Raw genomic sequence first — 20,563 nt, 5'->3', positions numbered from 1 at the left:
ACAAGAAAACTACAAATGACACTCAGTAGCCTGGCATTTTGAGCTTTTCCATAAAATATTTATAAACAGAATAAAATAATTTGCACAACAGCTTTAGAGATAAGCACTGTAATTTGAAGGGACAGAGAAACCTCTGGAAATGTGCTATCATTTATTAAAGCATATTAGCATCCTGAAAACTACAGCTTTTCACTCAGGATGATTCTTCTCCACTTAGACAAAATAGGTCAATTACCCCTTCCAGTTCTGCTCTTTTTCTGCAGCACAGCACAGAACATGAGTTTAGTTCCCTGCTTCCCAGCCGAGGAAAGAGTCAGACCGTTTTCACTAGCGCACAGTGCAGGACAGGACTGGATAGCAGAAGGCTGCTGTGTGTCAGCATCAGGCTGGAGCTTGCTCCTGTCTGTCTCAAACACAGCTAAGAGGAGTCCAACCGAGGACCAGTTTCACTATCGCTTACCTGCCAGTCTTTTTAATTTCATGTAACTGGAAAAGCTACTGGATGCAGGGAGTACATCAAACTGCCCTTCTGCTGACTTGACAATACAGCATTCCTGTATTTCACTTCCAATCCATTTTAAGTAAGCTATCCCAAATCCAGCTGCTTTAAATACAAAGTACAACTTGTTCAATTCAGTCAACTTGTTGGCTGAACCTACAAGTCTAAGATTAGAGTAATGGCTTGACCCTAGAGTGTGTCTGCCTTTAAAATGAAATGCCATTTGGCAGTCATTGGACCAATAAAACATAGTCCCTGAGTCTAACAGTTAATGAACTTTCAGGAGAGAGAGGAAACTGAGAAGGCACAAAGTTAAAAAAAGAACCTGGATCATACTAGATGACTTGGATGAAACACTGGAACGTCTTTCACTCTTTCCATCTTGAAGAAATTTTTGTACTGGATAAACAAGCCTACAACTAAGTAAGACTGTGGGGATTTTCTCAGTAGAAATATGCAGCAAATGACAAAAACTAAGCAGCCAAAGAGAGAAGAGAAAATAGATACAAGAACAGTGAAGAATAGCAATGGAACTTAAAGGAACTATTTGCAAAAACACAACTGAATTTGGAAAAAAAGAATATTTCAGGTTTAATTCACTTACCTTTCCATGTTCTTTCCTCATGTGGGAGATGTAAACATCTCTCTGAGTGAAGAGTCTATCACACTCCCAACATGTCCAGCCAGGGTTAGCGATTTTTTTAGGCTCTGCTTTCTTTATGGGAGAAGGAGATTTCTTCTCCAACTTTTCTGTTCCGTTGACAGATTTTGTGTCCTCTTTGTTGTGACTGGCTGAGTTCTGATTTGTGGGTTTAGTACTGAGAGGCAGGTTTATCCCCAGGTTTGGTGGCCCCTCAACACTTTTCAAAGTTCCATGCATAGACTACAATAGAAGAGAAAAAAAAAGTACAAAACTAATATAGACGTATACAGTTGTATTGAAAAAATGCAAAGACCCTCTGAACCAAAAGTCTTCACTTACTTCTTTGTCATACTATTATTAGATCACATTCCTAACGTAAAGAAACATAATTATGTAAAGGCAAGGCCTAGCATAAAGAGAAACTAGCCAACAACACTAACACACATGATCTGTAGCTAAAGAGAAGTTTTCTTCAGTGGCTAGATGTCTTAGCCAAAAAAACCCACACAAGCCCACAAACTTATTAGGTCACGTTTAAATTGCTGTTTAATAGGGAAGAAAAAAGGGCTTAAGAAGTACTTTATGTTAAGTTTTATTTCTCACTTCACTTCCCTAACATACTAGTTCAGCATCCTAATTTCCAACTATATGACTAGAAATTTCTAAGAAGGAAAGTTTTTTACTGACAAATTTTGACTCGGCACATTGGTAAATAAGAACAGTCAACTCTCGAAAGATCAGGCAACTATGATATATTAATATTTTATGTTGAGGCTGAGTTAAGCCCTGTCTTACTTCATGCTCAGGCTGTAAGCACCCTAACTTAGGGCTACACTACTAACAGTCTTTAGAACTGATGGTGTGCAGGGCTGACAGGGTCGCCAAGACCAGGGGACAGCTCAGAAGTGTCAAGCTGTTCTCAATCACCCTGCAGCTCTTGGGTAGTGATCCTTCCTCACTGACTTATTTCTAGACTTTAAGTAAACAATCAGTACGAAGGGAAGAACTTCACCTCCTCCTTGGAAGCCAGCTGGTATGATACTCGAGCCTTCCAAAATGAATGCCTCGTTCAGGAAGACCTGGGCTTCAGCTGTGTGAGTTCCATGTATGAACAAGGACACAACAGGAACGAGTCAGCAGGGTTCTGGGCCACCAAAGATGACTGCAGCCCAGACTTAACATACTGTTGAACATGGATCCACTATCAAGGTCTCTGTCACATCTGAAAGATTTGCCCTTTACAATGACAGTGTTCTAATCATCTCATCTACTGACCTTTATTACAGCCGTCCTGAATGATACCTCTAGCCATCCCAAACATAATTATTTTTCCTACAGGTAACCTCAGAAACAAAAACCCATTCAATATATTCTTGAATCTGAGAATGTAAGAATACAAATCTGATACTCCGGTGTAATACTTCAGTGCCAAGTTCCTTTGTAAGTCTTGCGGCTCCTCTGGGACTACCCACTGGCTGTACAGCCAGTATCAACCTGATCTGTAGAATCTGTTCTTCTATTTAACAGTTGTTAAACAATGTTATTAAAAAGCAAAGCCCACAGGACCAACTGACTGGCTCTAAGAACAAGCTGGTCGTGTACTGAAGGAGGAGGCTGCCTTTAGTATCCCATTGCACCAGGGCATGAAGACAGAAGCACAGGGTAGGGGGCAAGGAGGTTCCTGTACTTTCCAGCAGCTGAGGACTGACCTGGAGATTCCATCCCACCTTAGCTTGTCAGCATGTAAAATATTAGTATCCAACTTTCTAAATGTCTTTTAAATGCATTACTTGATATTTAACTTCTTACTTGAAAATGAACAAAAATCATGAAAGCATAACATCAAGTCAGAGTGATCACAGCATGTATCACCAGCAGAACCAGGAGTGTTACACCTCTAGTCCAGACCTTCACCACCTATTCTCACAGGCTGTTAGCAATTTTTTTGTAGTGAGCCCTCACAGGAAAACCAGACACACATTTTGCCAAGCATTCACATCTGCTGGAATTATTCTAGGTTATTTTTTGTAGCTTTAAATAACCTCCTTCTGATCCTCTTTCTATCCCTTTCTGTTCTATTTCCATCCAGGTCTTCTCTGCCTTGATGGCTAATGTCTGGCCATACCAAACAATTAATTTTTGTGCAGCTGGGCTGAGCTCTGCCCTTGTCTGGCATTCATGCTCTCCCCAGTCTCCTTTTCAGTTTTTATCTATACCCTGTTAATAGGCTTTTTTATTCCCCCTTAACTGAAGTCCAATTTATACTTTTCTGCTGCTGTCCCTACTATTATACACACAGGATAAATGTAAAAGCACTAGCAATTCTGAATAAAAGCAATAATACTGTTACTGCATGTGTATATTCTAGTCCTCTACTCTTCCCAAAAATGTTTGAATCGTTTCTAGTGAAACATGCTAAAAAAAACACTGGTTGAACATACAAATGCGGGCATCACACACTGAAGCCAAAAGAGCCCACATTTTAAATAACTGAGAATAACTTTATAATGAGAGATGCTGAGCAACCCTAACTTGTGTAAGAATAGCGTCAGGCCCTAACTACAGTCAGGTCATGCTCCTAAAATAATTGTTTTCAGGTCTTAAAGAAATACTTACGTACAGATATAACAATACTTTTTCAATAATACCCAAGTCAAGAAAACCTATTTACATAAATGAGACATATAATGCAATATATGGAATTTACCTATTTAGTTAAAATGCAGAAACAATACAAGGAGATCAAAGGAAACAGAAAATAGGACTTTGCATTGCTGCATGACAGGATAATTAAAGACATCTGGCATAAAGGTAAGACAGTTCTTACAGTAAATATGAACTAGTTCAGAAACAAAGAAAATATCCAGTCCTTGAATTTCTGAACATCTTGGGTCAGCCCTTCCCTATATCCTCCTCAAGTTTAAGATTGGCTTTAAGACCAACTGTTTTCTCAAGACTTGCGATCTTGTTTTCAACATAACTTCAGAGACTTCTGAGGTTACAAGTGCCACAGTTGAGACTGAAATGCAGAATGATCATTTTAGTAGGCAAGACAGATATCTTCTGTATACAAATTTTACAAAGCCTTATGCGTCACTGCAAGGGAAACCCACTGAACTAAGTGCTACCATTCTGGATTGTAATACTTGGCAATGGTGTAAATAACTTCAACTGTTACCAGGACCAGATGTTAATAAGGCATAAGAAATTCAGCACTGCTAACAGATTTGGTATATATAAAACAAAGTAACAAAGTGTATCTAAAATACACAGGTAGCAAATTATAGCCAGGAGGCTGTCAATTCTTAAAAAGCATGATTTGCAAGGATGACAGTAAAACTTCTTCAGTTACAATGTTATTTATGAGAAAATCCACTTCATGTATTTTTCAAAGCATGCATGTGTACATGTTCATATGTAAACACACACACAAATAACCTCTACATCTATTCAAGAAACATGCTGGTTCCTACCAGTGAATTCTGAATATCAAAGGTTAGATTTTATAATGTACTCAGCATTCTCAGCTCCTAACAACTGGAATAATACTTAGAATACTGCAAATAAGGCTCAGACCTTAACAGGATCAGACTTACATCACTATACCCATTATTATTATGATAAAATGATGTATTGAATGCAATGCACCAAGATATTCCTAGTGTGCCAAAATCAACATTTGCATAGAAATCTGAGTTAGTGGTATCTGAGTTAGTGTATATCACAGATACGCTGAAGACCATAGGAAATCATACATGTAACATTTGAGAACATTATTCATGGACTACTCTCTTGCAATTATTAACATCTCTCAGCAGTCTTCTTGCTATTCTGTGCCTCTTAACAGTATTTTCTCACAGCATATATTGCATGACAAATGGTATCTATGAACGAAACAAGAGAAGATGCCTACACACCTTGATATGATCCATCATAAGCTGTTTCTGTGCATATAGAAGAGAACAGTCTGGACACTTGAAAACAGACACCTTCTGGTTTTCAATGTGCTGATCAAAGTGGCGATAGAGCAAAGGTTGTAGAGTAAACACAGTGTCACACATAGAGCATTTATATATTATTCTAAAAACAGAAGTACAATAAACAATGTCAGTCATGTTGATGATCTATTTGCAAGAATCATGATGTTAACTTTTTTTCTCAGCAGAGGTAAGATCTGACATGTTTAAGTAATCATTTTGCACTGTCTGAAAAAAGTTAAAATTAAACTAATTCAAAACATACTCCAATTTCAAAATACAGGAGCAGTAAAAAACCCAGAAAAATAGAAAAAAAGAATCATTAAAAAAGTGCAAACAAGAAGCCAGAAAACAACAGCGCATTCCAGTTACATATATAATACCAACATCTGCTTAGGATCCTCTGAAAGTTAAATGTCTTCAGTTTCTGAACTCACATTATAACTAAAGGACAATATACCTGTTTCAGGTTGCAAAGACAGTACATATTTTAAGGGAGTGACTGATTTGATCATAATTGGTAATTATTTTTGGCAGGGTATATGGCTTTGCACCTCCTGAATGCCAAGCCTAGACTCTGTTAATGTTCTGAAGCTGAAACTTCACAGGATGGTGTTTCCTGTTTTGCAATTACAAGCCTTTTAAGAATCCACTGAAGCCATGTCGAGACACCACCAAAACCACAGCTTCCTCTCTCGGACCATATACGACTTTTTAAATTAGCTACCTAGATCTCCCATTCTACAATATTCTAATCTAAATGCTAATAAAAGCTATTTATGTTTTAGTAGCTGTGTAACTGGTGAAGGAATGCATCTATTAGTATAATTTCAAAAGTGCTTTAGAAATAGATATACTAATTAACAGAGAACTAGGTAAGTACTGGACACTAGGAAGTATAGTCCCTGAAAATGAGCATGATAGTTAAAAAATTGTGTATCACAAAATCCTAAGACCATAATTAAATGATCTGAAAATGGCTGTGTTTTTAGCAAATCCTTCTCAAGCGTCTGTCCAACAGACAAAACACACAGGGGAAACTGGAAACATAATCCTTTGATCTAAATCCTGCAGCAACTACTACATGACAATAGTTTGAAGTTGTTTCATTTTGCAGATGATTTTATAATGAAAAGTGTAGTTTAAATTCTGGTTTTAGGTAATTATTTATTTGATAGTTTGCTTGTTGTTTTTGCCCATCTGCATGTTTGAATGTCTTAAGAATGACTTCCCTGGCAACTAAAGGTGAGTAACAAGATTAGCATTCCAACTGCAACCCTTTAGTATATCTGTTTATAAATAGTAAATAATTCTAGTTTTTCAGAAACATTACACTTCTTTCTAACTTGAAAAATGAATGAAAGGAAATGACACGTGAGAGAAAAGTGACAAGGAAATCTGCCATAGATCATTGGATGAGAGAAATCTACTCCGTTAGCCGCACTTCAGAAAAAAGTTCAGCTAAAATAAAATAAACCCAACAACAGGTGCTCAGCACAATGGCAGGCGCTTCCTCTGCAAAAGCAGTCTGCCTAATCCCATCAGCTACAGGTTGATCTCTGTCCTTAAGGACTTTCCATTACAAAAACCCAGCCAACAAGCCCTGCTTGCTAGAATGCTGAATTTTCTCATTATCCACATAAATGTTCAAAGTCCCTTCCATATTCCTCTAAGTAATTACCATCAACGGTACATTGTTCAAGAGCTCTAAAGATCACTCTGCACTGTGTTTTGAGATGACAAGAACAGGGACATTGCTTCAATGCCCAAGCCTTCAATGAGTTCAAGTATTTGAAATAATGAAAAACAGTGCACTTAATCAGATTAACTGTGAAAGAATATTTTTCTGGTATATCAAGTAGTCCCGGTTTCTCACATACGTTCAGATAAACCTATTTGTGCGGCATCCTCTGACAACCCTTGTACTATTGCGGTGCTTTCTATGGTGAGCCCTCTGCATGGGATGACATACTCTGCATAGGCAGAGTGGAATGCATCTGCTAGCTTCACCTAGTGAGCATGGAGTCCTTCGAAAGGGAAGACCCCTCCCCGTGCTCTGTCCCCCCCATTACTTCTATAAAAGCTTTTTAAACATTATTTACAACAAGTATTTTAGTTTGTCACATTATTACTCATCTATACCCCTTCAGAATCCTAATTTCTTGGGTAATTCCTGTACGAGAGATGTTAAAGAGCTTGCCAGAAATAGGAAAAGCTTCTTGATAATTGGTAAGAAAGAAATCCCAGATTCCTAAAATGCAGTTTCGCCTCATGTACCTCACATCAATATAAAACCCATATTATCTTACTAATAGTTTTAACTGAGATTGTAAGAGATAACTTCTGGGGAAAAACCACCCATGGATCACCACCCCAGCAAGCCAGCTGAACTGCACACAGACAGAAACGGAAAGTATGTGCACTGTGCCAGGCACGGTGCTATTACAGGCACACTCTGTGGGATGCACTGCTTAAGCTTTAAGGGTACAAAGAGCCAAAGGATTCACTGTGCAAGGGTTCATTTCCCTCGTCCACAGCACCCAGGGCTACTGACCATCTAAGCATGCTCCAATGCCTTGGTCCCATCTCAGCAGAGCAGCTAGAGATAATCTGAAGCAGTGATTTTGCTGTCAGCCCTCTGCACTCCAGCCAGGAAGAAAAACAGCTTCCTCAGAGAAGTACTTGCTGCAGTTCTGCAGTGAATCTGCTTGTAATGCCACAAGCCAGAGAGCTGGTACTAACCATGCACATTCCCTAATCCTGAGGCTCCAAGTTTTTTTCCTTCTGTCCCTTACATCCTGCCTCTTATAACCCTGTCTTACATCTCCATCAGCAACTTCATCCAAAAGTCATGAAGCATCAGGCCTGATTACTAAGCAGGCAAGACAAGCTGAGGCACAAGATTGTATCACAGCCTTAGCCCTGGCAGGGTAATTTTCGCCCTTCAGGTTTATTGCTCACATACCACAGCTAACATCCAGAACCCCAGTGTTTTGCTGCCTGTTGCCAAGCGAGCAGTTGATCCCATGGCTAGGTGCTAGAGAGACAGGAGTAAAGTTACATTGTTCCAGATTAGCAAGATGTAAATAAAGACTGGCAGAATTAAAAATAATTCTCTGATTATTTCATGATGTACACTTTCTATTAGAGTCATATCTTGCAAATAAAATTAAAATGAGAAATTAGAAAACCTGCCTTTATCATCTGTGGTGGAACTAGACAGTGATCTCAGCTGGAATGATTTCAGGTCTGTGGTATATATATTAATTATTGCAGGGTTACATAATTTAACCAAATAAATTATGATCTACTATATGCTTCAGATTATTACTGTATCTAAAGTAAGGAACAAAAAGACCATGGAATCACTGAGGTTGGACAGGAGGTCTTGAAGTCATCTAGTCCAGCCCTGGCTCAAGCAGGGCCAGCCAGAGCAGGCTGCCCAGGATCACATCCAGCTGGGTTTTGAAATGTCTCCACAGACTCGAGACTCCATGGACTCTGGGCAACCTGTTCCACCACCCTCATGGTAAAAAAGTGACTTGTGTTCAGGTAGAAATTCACGTGTTTCAGTTTGTGCCCATTGCCTCTTCTCCTGTCTCTGGGCACCACAAAGAAGAGTCTGGCTCGCTCTTCTTCATGCCTTCCCATATGATATTGATACACATGGATAAGGTCCTCCTAACCCCTCTCCTCTCCAGGCTGAACAGTCTGATCTCTCTCAGCCTCTCTCCACATGAGAGATGCTCCAGTCCCTTATTCATTTTGGTGCCCCTTTGCTGGACTGGCTACACTATGTCTCTCTTACACTGAGGACCCGGCTCTGGGTGCAGTAGTGCAGTGCTGCCCCAGCAGCACCGAGTGGAGGGGATCATCTCCCTCCACCAGCTGGCAATGCTCTTCACAAGCCCTTAATGACCACATTCCCAGGTAATGTGGCACCCATGAGCATTGATGGGAGAAACTGAATCTGCTACAAAAAAATCTGACATCTTTCTGAATTTATCACATATATGAATTGTATCTCTCTAAGAAGAGCTGAATGTATGTGTTTTCTGTGTAAGCTAAGACTTCAGAAGCACAAGAACTATCTAGTGGACACCCAGATTTCAGACAGGTGTCTGAGAAAAGACTGCACTCTGTTAAATTCATACCAACATATGTAATAGTATGAATTGTGACTATACACACTTAGGATTATTTCTTTCAGTCACAGCAAAAGCATGATTTTCAATCCTAAACACATGCAACTGAGTATGCTGGTTTGTTTTTTTACCTAAAGTAGTCAGTATTTAACATGTAACAACTCAGAACCCTGTCTGCAGCTTAAAGGCAGCTGTTCTTAGTCAGGATGTAATTTACAACCACCTTGATTCAACAGTACACTTGCATCAGGCAGGCAGTTCACTGCAACCCCACTGCCAGGGTGGCTGCTCTTGCCCCACACCACACACCAAAACAGGCATGGTACGCACACGCACTTTTTCATTTTTCAAAAATCCAGTTAAATTCATGTATTATTTTAGAATAAATACAGATGTTATCTCACAGGAAAATACTTCCACATCACAAAAAAGACGTTCAGTGTTTTGAAAACTTCTGCACGAGAGCATGGTACTTCTCCTTCCCATAAATTTTTTCTCTAAAAAAATGATATGTGTGGGATTATATACTTTGTACCAATAGTACAGTATATATCCATCATCCATTTGGATAAACAAGATTTTCTCCAGTATCCAAAAAGAGATCAGCCACGAAAAAGATCTTAGTGCCATTCCTATGAAGCTACACTGTTCACTGAAGAAAGAAAATCACACGTAAGCTTTGGTTTCCCACAAAAACTATGTAGCATCTTAGGTATGCTACAGGAGAGAGCTTCACAAAGTTGCAAGACAAGACAGCCATCCATTTCCTGGTATTAACACAATCTAATTTCATGCCACTGAGAATCACTGCAAATAAACTTCATTTTTCATACACCAATTAGTTTACTGTATCTGTTCTGAAACAACCATTTGTAATGCAATTGTAAATTACAAGTAAATGCCAGAGGCACACAGCCATTTACCCAGTGAGCCCAATTCCTGTGAACAAAACAGCGTGAACTAGTGAAGAGTACGCTCAGGACTGGACCAGCCTCAGCCTGCTTACAGGGCAGAGGTAACAAATTTTCCCCAGCCACCTCATCACCTGGGGCTGGGTTTTGGCTACACCTCTGTGACACCCAGAGGAACACCAAGAAGCCAGGCTCCGCAGCCAAGCTCAACAACATCTGCCTACCAGGTGAGGTGTAAAACGCACATTCAAGGGTCAGACACCTTTTATACACTCAATGAAATCTCAAAAGCTTCACATTTCCACAACACAGAAGGCTACTGTACCCTTCCTTTCATTAGCTTTATAATTTTTACTTCCAAAAGAACAAAAATTTAACTGAGCTTACGTAGTCATAAGCTTTATGACTTTGTATTATTATTAAATACTCCTTACATTCCTTCTTTCCAATCATGGATTTGTTAAACTTTCAAAATGTATGCCAGTCATATGCAATGTAGATGCTAGGCAATATGATACAGATAAACCACCAGCAGCAGACTGGTCAAATGTGAATGTATTTCCTCAAATACAACAGTGCTTGCCAGCTCTGTTCAGCACTGGTCCAGCCTCACTTGGACCACTGCGTCCACTTCTGGTCCCCACAACTCAAGAAAGACATGGACAGACTGAAGAGGGTCCAAAGGAGGGCCACAGAGATGATCAAGAGGCTGGAGAACCTGTCCTACGAGGAAAGACTGAAGGAATTGGGTCTCCTCTCCCTGGAGAAGGCTCTGGGGGACCTCTTCACAGTGTTCCAGTACTTAAAGGGCGGCTGGCTACAAAGAGGACAGAGGGTGTCGCTTCACAAGGAGCCACATGGAGAAGACAAGGGGCAACAGTTACAAGTTGCACGAGGAGAGGTTTCATCCTGATACAAGAAAGAAACTTTCTACAGTGAGAACAATCATTTACTGGACCAACTTCCCCACGGTTATGATGGAGTCTCCATCACTGGAGGCTTTCAAGAGGCTGTTGAACAGCGTGCTGGATAATCTCACCTCAGCTCCCTTTCCCATGAAAGGCTGGACCTGATGGTCTTTCGAGGTCCCTTCCAAATATACACAGATATCCAAATATACCACAGCAGATAAAACACAATTTCAGCAACATGACAAACACAGGATGTCAACTTTGGTCAAGGTATGTGAGAGAGATCCTTAGAAACCAACTAATTTAAACAAGAACACTTGCTTTTAAAATTGCTACCAAGTAGTATAAACACATCTGAGGAAAAGCAGAGGTCCTGATAGTCTGAAATAGACCTTATTAAATGGTGAAACAGCAGTCAACGTGAGCATCATGAGTGTTGGTGGCAACACCATACTGCCTACAGATGCTTGTGAAATGGAAGCAAAGAACTCCAAACACTGCAATGACTGGAAAAATCCTACTAGTCACTCTGCATGCATTTAAGATAACATCTTGATTAAAACTGGAAAATTTAAAGAAAATACCACTTCTTACAAGGAACATTCAACTATGGGTTCTGTGATTTATGACACATCCACAGTACTTCACAAAATTTTATCTTAGTCTTTTTATAACCAAAATGAATTCATAAAAAATACAATTATAAGCACATCTATATGGAAAGAAAACTAACGTAAAATACTTAACCCACCAAGATGATTAGAAACAGTTCAGCAGATCCAAGCACAATTCAAGAAAACATTCTGCAGTTTTTGTATGTGAAGTATCTTACATAAATAGCGATCTTAATCTTTCAGTTTTCTCTAATGAAAATAAGGGGAATCTGAAGAAAGTTTTCCATTAAATGTTGGTATTTCAAACCCTCTCACTGAAGATACCATCCTGAATTAAAACAAGGTATCAGACACAGTAGGTTTGTTGCCATTTTGTTTTAATGTAAGTTTAAATACTCTAAAGCATAAAGCTCCTGTTACTATGTCAAAAGAAACAGCGATAAATCAAATTCTTCTGAAATCTGGTTACTACATTAGGTGGTACCTTGTTTCTCTCACCTGCCTTCTATTTCCTTGAGTCCGAAACTTGTTAGAACGGAATAGTGTACTCTGTGCCCTCCAAAGAAACAACATGGAGTTAAATACTTGAATATTTACTCTCAGTACAGCACTCATACCAACAAAGGAGAATGGCAACAGAAGAAAGGTCTGCAGTGAGAAGGCATCACGCTAAGACTGATATGATTCGAAGCCTGATCTTCACATGCATCTGCACCTGCAGCTCCCACTGCCTTCAACAGAGGCCTTTAATGTCCAATGTCTTTAAAACAAAACCTCCAACACTGAATTCCTAACTGTGCCCTGTGTCACCATCTTCAGTAAACCACCATATTTCTGCACAACTCTTTTAGCTACACATAACGGAATCAGTTCTGCTTTGATCTAGAAAAAAAAGATTACGTATCAGGAAAAAAAAGCTTATATAAACAGCTCTACAAATACATCTATTTTGATTTGGAGATGCAAGGCTGGAAAAGCTTTAAAGGCTGGCACCTCTCACTAACACCCTAGAACTGCTCTCAGAACATGGAGATGTGACCATCTTAGGGAAGCAAAAACATAGCTTACCACTCCCAAAACCTATGGCTTTCATGAAGGAAAAGGTCTAGCAGACAGCAAGAAAACAGATCCTGCAGGAAAACTACCACCTGACAAGCAAGCAGCTGCCTGACTGGAAGAACAGGGTACCACAGGCAGCTGTAGCCCAAAAGAATCACCCGCGGTCAGCCCAGAGAAGACAAGTGTCATTTCTAAAACCATCTCTCACAGGTACACACCCTGACCCCTGTGAACTGATGGCACTGGAAGAACCACTTTTTCTGAATTCACCCAGATGAGACTCTGTGAGCATGTCATAGAAAAAAAATAAAATCACTTTTTCCCACCTTTTCAACCAAATGTTATGAAAATCACTGCACAAATGCTCGTAAGTCTTAGCAGTTCTTTTTGGAATCCCATTATCTTAATTCACAGTGAGCTGATTAAAAAATAAGAACAAACAACACGCTAGCTGCCTGTCTGTATATTTTTTGTAATTACTGCATTACTCTCTTGCAGTGCACAGTGTTTAAAGAACTGCTATCACTATGTCCATGGAAATTTAACCCCGGCCAAATAAACTGCCAGCTAAAAACTCATGAAAACATTACACAAACTCCACGTTACCAACATGAGAACAAACTGTTGGTTGTACAGCATGTGACTTTCAAGATTACAAGCACAAGACAGAATGCAATTTCACAAGTTACTAAAATGCAGGCAAGAGCAGTAGAAGATTAATTTTGCTTACTTTGGTTCGCCTATCTTGATACCCGGGTGTTGTGTATAGGCATGGGAGTGTGTGCTGGGAGCAGATTTAAATGCCATGGGACAGATAGGACACTTGTAAAAGACTTCACAGTGACAACCTTGAATATGAGACTTGAGTGCCGCCACATCAGAGTATACAACATTGCAATGCACGCAGCTGCAAAAAGAGCGGAAAAGAGTCAGTTCAGCCTAGCCCAAAGCAGTACTGAACGAAATGGAATCAACACTGATTTTCGAGCAAGTGGAAGAGATAAACATGTATATACAACTGGATAAAACTAAGTCATTCCGTCAATTTAAACAACCCAGTAAGAATCAACGTGAACAGAGATTTACATATCAGAAAGTAAGAAAAAAAGAAATTTCCTGAATTTAATTTGAAAATCTAAGAGATATGAAGTCAGAACATGTTTTTATGGCATTACAACAAAACAGATAGAAGTGTTGACAGAGGAGTATTCTATTGATTGTAAAAAGAATGCTTAACTCCTCTGCCAATTTGTAGAGAGATTTTACAAAATCCATTTTTATCACATGCAGTGGATTGTATAAGGTATGCCACAGCAATTTAGAAACTACCACCAAAATGGAGAACCCGTAAAGAAACCATTTTCACCATTTCCCTTGTTTAGATTTAATGAAGACATACTGGTAATGATTTTCTGCACATGTAATCAAATCAGCACTTGGATTTAAAAACAAGAGAGTAATTTAAACTCAGGACAACTAAACCAAATCTCTACAATCAAATCAATTTATCGGATTGGAATTCTGAAAATATTTTTCAAAAACATACTTCTGCTGGTTCGAAAATTTGTGACCTTTCCGCATCTATTCTAAAATGAAATTATTAAAAAACTGAATTAATATTAGTGCATAAAAATTTCTATACACAACGATCCCTTTTAGTGCCACACATCTCCAGTACTGAATGCTACGAATTAAGTTCAAGAACATACTGCTATAAGCAATTACAAAATAACCTGTCAAATGAACAGACTTCTTATTGACCACTATTTTGCAGCAAGAGTTTTACAATTTAAACATAGAAGGCCTCTACTCTTCCAAAATTTTAATTTTGGCATCTATCATGGTAGTATGATTGTTGTCATATAAACATCAAATAATTTTCTGATACTGTTTCAGTGCCCTGACGATGGCAATAAAGCAGCAAGTACAGTTATACATTGCATTCAAGAGTCCCATTTTCCTTTTAAAATGTATCACCTTTGAATGTTATGAAATGTCATCCTTTCTTCCCCGAGCACTTCATTTACATTCTTAACACTATTAATCAAGTTTTTATCTATCTGGTCCCTGCTTACTGATGCATTTTCTGAAGTAAATGGTCCTTGTCTTTTTTGGGGTCTGTTAAAGATCTTCTGTGCTTACACAGAGATGAACATTTCTTCACAGTAGTACACAGCACGATCCTCTCACTAGCAGATATACTCCTAAGGTGTCACCTCAAGATAGCTGGGTTGCAGTTCTCGCCTCCCCATCCCATCCTGTCTGGATGTTAAGTGACATGACATAACGAACAATCCTCAGCATCCACTACTGTATATTAAATGGTTCTTAAGGACCAAATCTTCCTTTCTTGGACTGCTGTGTCTTGTTTTCAACTTGGAAGGATGTAGTTAAACTTGAGGTTGAAATTTTTATCTGCTTTAGTTCAGACAACTAGCTTGAAATCACTGTAGTCAAACTGAACTCCCTCTCAGAGGTCCTTTGGAAAGGCAAGTCAGGTTATGCTGTTCCTCAAGCAAAGGCACCACAGTGATAAGGAGATGCTGAGGAGTCTAAGAAGGCACACATTAACTTCCCCAGATACTGTTCTTCTTTGCCTAGGTGTTTTTTGTTTAATCTCACCATACAGAGAAATTCTGACTTTGTGTGACATAAGATGTTTATGATACATCTTGAAAGGTTCAGTAACTTCAGTTTAGATTCACAGTGAAGGATTTATGAGCCTTCTGGTGTTACTGGTGCAGCTAGGCCAGGAATCCCTGAAGATGATTCTGTTTACAAACCCAAGAGACTCAGACTAGAGGGAAGTGGAAGCAGCAGAATAAGAAATGTAAGACAAGACAGACTACTGCTTGGCAGAAAAGAATCAAAGAGAAGAACCCAAAGAAACAGTGCTGTGATTTGTGCTCACTCTGAAAACAGACTGTCACAGCAGCTGGCTTGATGCAGGAAAAATGCTTTCTTCCCCTAGTGAAGATTTCACAGCCATCCTTGTAAATGAACTTTTGTCACCTGAAGGAGGGACAAGATGCCTACTGCTCATTTTTAAATTGCCCTTCCCCAGTCAGACAGGACAAAGTGGAAATGTTTTAGGAGAGCTGAGCAAAGCTCAGCTGTACGGGTTGCTTCTTTGATCTCTTGCTGTGCTGCCTGCCATTCAGTGCAAGTAAAATTCTAAGATAAAACCATTTTTCAAGCTTTTCCAAACTTACCATTTCCATTAAATGCCTCTGATCCCCAATTTCTCAGTGAGTTGCCATTACAGGGAAACATAAGAATAAAAAGGAAACTGAAGAGTAATAAAGAACCACCAGAAGATCAGGCTGTTTGAATGAGAAAGGTAATTTTCAAGTAATGTAAAGCTGAGGAATCTTGACTTCCCACAGAAAAGAGAGCAACCAGACAGGCGCAGTACACCCATCAGCATCTTGATGATAAATTCTAGCAGTAAATACTTAAAATTAACTGTTCTAGCAGAGAACAATCTAAGACTCAATGTTTTGAAAAAACTCAAAAGGTTTTTTTAAGAATCTGAGATTAAGAAAATATATCTGCATTCTCTAGCCCTTATGAACTGTGAAGTCCTGAATCCGACATTTTATGGCTGGATGAGATTAGCTAATATTCTGATTTAGTAACATACAGAAGTGGATGCCCAAAACAAAGCAAAATCCTAATGTGATATTTATTCCAAAATTTGTAGTACTCATAGCACTGTTGCCACGACAACCTTAAACCCATGAAGCTGTATTCTACAAACAATGCTTATGAAAATGGAAAATTACTTTTAAAAGCATAAATTATACATAAATTGACAACAAAAGTAATCATTATACTGACCGAAAACCAACTCTTCGGGTATAATGCAGGCAGTTCTTAGTGACATGAGTCTGGAAGTGGACAGATCTGCAGATTGCTCCACATTCAGGACACGTGTATGGAGATTTATGCTGATGAATTCTCTGGTGTGATGCAAAACTGCACTGGTTAGGAAGCAGCATCTGGCAGATATTGCATGTCTTCTAAACGATAAACCAAAATAGATGAAACAAAAGGTTTGGTTCAGCTATACGTAACGTCTTGTGTCAAACACTGTAATATATCAAATCAAAGGTTAAATGTTGTGACTGTGATGTGAACCAGAAGAGGTAGGCAAGTGCTAAACGCGGGCCCTACTGACAAATCTTGTAGGGCAGAGCTGGCAGATACTGGTAACTAGACATACTGGCATTCAGGGCCATTCTGACACAACAGAGCTCTTTCATATACCACTCATCACGGGAGACGCATGTTGGTTTATGCAAATCTTACTTAGGTGCCTCACAAGATTACCTTGATAGTGCAAGGGACCTAAGTACAACCTAAGAATCAAACCTTATGGTTTCAGTTCAGTGCACCACATAAAAGTAAAAAAAAGAAAACCACCCAAACCCACCAAAAACACTGTCTTCACTTTTTTTGATCCTTGCTCCTGATTCTTATTGTAATCTCCATAATACCAATAAAATGGAATATTATCAGGCAGAACGTGCATTGATAATGTCAAAAAATATTTCTCAAACTAGAACACATTATCTGCATTATATCAATATATTGTGCATCTCAGTAAAAACTAGAGATATATAAAATATTTACAAAGCTTTTCTTTGCAGGGTGATCTTTCTACATGCAGGAACAACTTACTAAACTAATTATTTCCTTGTGTTTTGTTACACAAAAATAGTTTTTAAAAAATCTTCCAACTATATGTTGGAATGTATGCCAAATCAGAAACACTGAAATTCTTTGGGTGCTTTGTGCCATTTTTAGGATGAAATGTGAATGATAAAACCCAGGTGTAAACAGGCTTCACTTCTGCTCACAGTTGCTTTCCATTACTGGAGGGCACAAAGAGCCAAACGTGCAAAAGCATTGCGGAAAATGTTTTATTTACAGTAACACATCCTCAAAGCTCTATCCTGTATGGAGCTATGCCTCTGTCTAACTTTGATCATGGTGCCGCTTCACTGACTTCAGCAGAAACACTCACGGTCTCAAAGTCAAGCACAAATACAACTCTCTGCAGAACAGGACTTCAACTCAACTTAATTTCACAAGACTTTGCTTTGTAAGGCTTTTCAGATTATTTTTTTTCTTATGACTTGGGACTTACGAGCCTCACCAGTGACTTATGAAGATTTAGGAACAAAAACAAGACTCCCTCATGAGATGGGTATGATTTTAACATGGTATTTTTAGAAATGTTATCTGCAAAAGTCTTATGGATGTAGTGATGTGTATATGCTGCAAGAACATAAAACAAAACAAGAACATAGCTGCATTATAAAGTATTTACTAACCTACATATGAAGAAATCCTGAAATAATTAATTAAGACATAATTGCTTTCCTCATGGTAAAACAGCTTCCTACTAAAAAACAGGAACTTCACAAAAAGTCAACCCTTTTTCCCCATTTAGGAGACTCTCCTTTAAATCTCTTCTAAAAAGCAGTAACATCCAGATCATGTAATAGCAAAATCAAAGCTACTATTCTAGAAGAAATTGTACAATGTTAGGAATAGCTTCCATAGGAGTCTGACTTCCTAGTATTAGCAACTATGCCAGTAAAATAAGTAACCTGTTTCCATTCAATCAACAGGAGACAGACACTAACTCCAAAGACAGAAAGAAAAAGCCTTTATAGACACTACAAAAAAGGACTATTTTCCTAATAGAACACTGTTTAATATCAAGGTATAAAGTAACTTCTTAACTGTCTTAGCATTTTGACAATATTACTGATAGTCTAAGAACAAGCATATTTTTGCATCACAACCTGTACACTCCATTTTTATTCTTTTTCTAAAATAACTTAATCTAAATGCTTTTTTTGAGGGCACATGCAAAAACTTTTTCTTTAAAAACAGTAATTTTAAGGAGAAATGTTAACATAAAACATCTTGTGGTCAGACACACTGAAGCAAGAAGTGTATTTCATATGGTTCCCTTATAATGTTTACTTCGTGAACACGGTGACCTGATACGTTTGAACACAGTCTCCATCCAAACGTCTCAAATGTCCTGACGACAGCAAGATGACAAAATGCAAAATGTACAAAACAGAGGAAGTTAGGCAAAGAACATCTACCATTACTCAAATTTAGGCTCAATATTAGCACTATTGCCAGCCTAAAAGATTAGTGATAGCATGGATACATTTACTACCCTTGCAGAAAGCTCTGTCTGAGGTTAACTGTGGGGATTTTGAACTATCACCCTGATTAAAGCCCTTATGACACAGTAAGTCTGAAACTGGGTTCAGACACATATAAATATTCACTCTGAAATGCCAAATATTTGTCCTCGATTGACCAAACAGCCACGGCTGGAACCACCGGCTCAGGCACTCCAAACTGAACAGAACTGGTTTGGGATGTTAACTTTGAAGTCCAGCTTACAGGAAAATCCTAACCATAACTCTACTTAAAATGTGCTTACCACATTTACTTGGCTTCAGTACCATTCCTAAAATCTATCGTTTGCCATTTATGTATTAATAAGCAGCAATATAATACTGGAGAATCTGGAGTATTATCTGATTACGTAAGAAAACAGCAAAACAGAACTTCTTATTCCAGTAATAGATATGTATGGGATTTCCATAGTCTTTCCAAAGCCTTTCATCTGTAGTACTACAAAATGAAACCAGGATGCTATGCCACAGAAGAGGCATACAACATTCCAATGCTAGCTAAGCATTATCTACCTGCAAGATTCACCTGTAACGCTAGAGTGTTGGACTGACACAAAATGCCAATAATGCTACTTGCCAAGGCCACGAGTTTGCTATTTTGATGAGTACAGTAAAATATTTTAACTAACTACAATAGAACAAGAAGAATCTACTGTGAAATTCTGAAATTCAGCGTGCTTTCTTACCATTTTATTTTGGGCTTAAGGTGACATTAACTTCCAGTTCTCTCATTCCAACCCACACCAAAATAAAACACAGTTTGTGAAAATCATCACCTGCCTGCATTTGAAGTCAAAGTTTCAGAAAAAAAAAGGGTTAAAAGAAAAATAGTGGAGGTGGAAAATAAAGATACACAAGAACTATGAGTATGAAGGGAAATGAGCTATGTGGTTTCATGGGAGCTATACACTTGTCTCTGTTAAGTAAGACGAACATTAATTATCCCACGCTTACTACTCCCCCCCTTCCCCCCACCTCCCCTTAACAGATGAGTGTTTCATTCAGCCAGGAAACCTGTCAGTGAGTGGTCCCAGTTGCTTGAACTGGAATATTGATGGAAGTAAAGTATTACAGGAAGGTAACAACTTTATAGGGAAAATATTTTAATTGCTAGGGCTGTTTTACTACTGTTTATTTTAAAAGAAACATTCTACCTTCATAACAGGAGTTTAAGAAGAACAGGAAGTAACAGCTACTTACTGCTTAGAGTCACGGAAAACATAGAATAGTATATACCATTTCCATTTCAAGAGCAATTAGGTGGGCACTAGAAAGAATAGTAAACTACAAATAACAACTTTTTTCCTATTATTTGTTTGCAAAATCTGAATATTTATTTTTATTTCCTTCCTTTCTTCCAAAGTTAAAATATCAATTTGATCTAACTTCCCTGTCCCCTTCTCCCCATAATGGTAGTTTTACAACAAAAAGCCAGTGCCATGCACTAAGAAGGAAAACAGAAGTCAGGAGTATTTCTCGTCCAAGCTTTTCAAAGGGTAACATACAATGAAAAAAGTACCAAAATGTTTATTAATAAATGCCTATACAGAGTCTTTCTTCAGCAAACACTA

The 20,563-nt window shown here is 38.5% G+C and overlaps 1 protein-coding gene across 9 annotated transcripts in view; it reads right to left on the bottom strand.

Moving 5' to 3' along the window:
* ZNF532 (zinc finger protein 532) overlaps window positions 1–20,563 on the bottom strand; it is a 74,751-nt gene that overhangs the window by 11,070 nt on the left and 43,118 nt on the right. For all 9 annotated transcript variants that reach the window (XM_055791667.1, XM_055791671.1, XM_055791670.1 and 6 more), the window contains 4 exons: window positions 16,600–16,781; window positions 13,490–13,666; window positions 5,060–5,222; window positions 1,104–1,382 (listed from right to left, as the gene is read on the bottom strand). In XM_055791667.1, the coding sequence (XP_055647642.1) occupies window positions 1,104–1,382; window positions 5,060–5,222; window positions 13,490–13,666; window positions 16,600–16,781 (801 nt within the window). The remainder of the gene's footprint in view (window positions 1–1,103; window positions 1,383–5,059; window positions 5,223–13,489; window positions 13,667–16,599; window positions 16,782–20,563) is intronic.

Source organism: Falco peregrinus, chromosome Z, assembly GCF_023634155.1.
Source record: "Falco peregrinus isolate bFalPer1 chromosome Z, bFalPer1.pri, whole genome shotgun sequence".
Classification (NCBI taxonomy): Eukaryota; Metazoa; Chordata; class Aves; order Falconiformes; family Falconidae; genus Falco; species Falco peregrinus.
The sequence above is the reverse complement of the archived record's forward strand: the minus strand, read 5'-3'. Positions and strand labels throughout refer to the sequence as shown.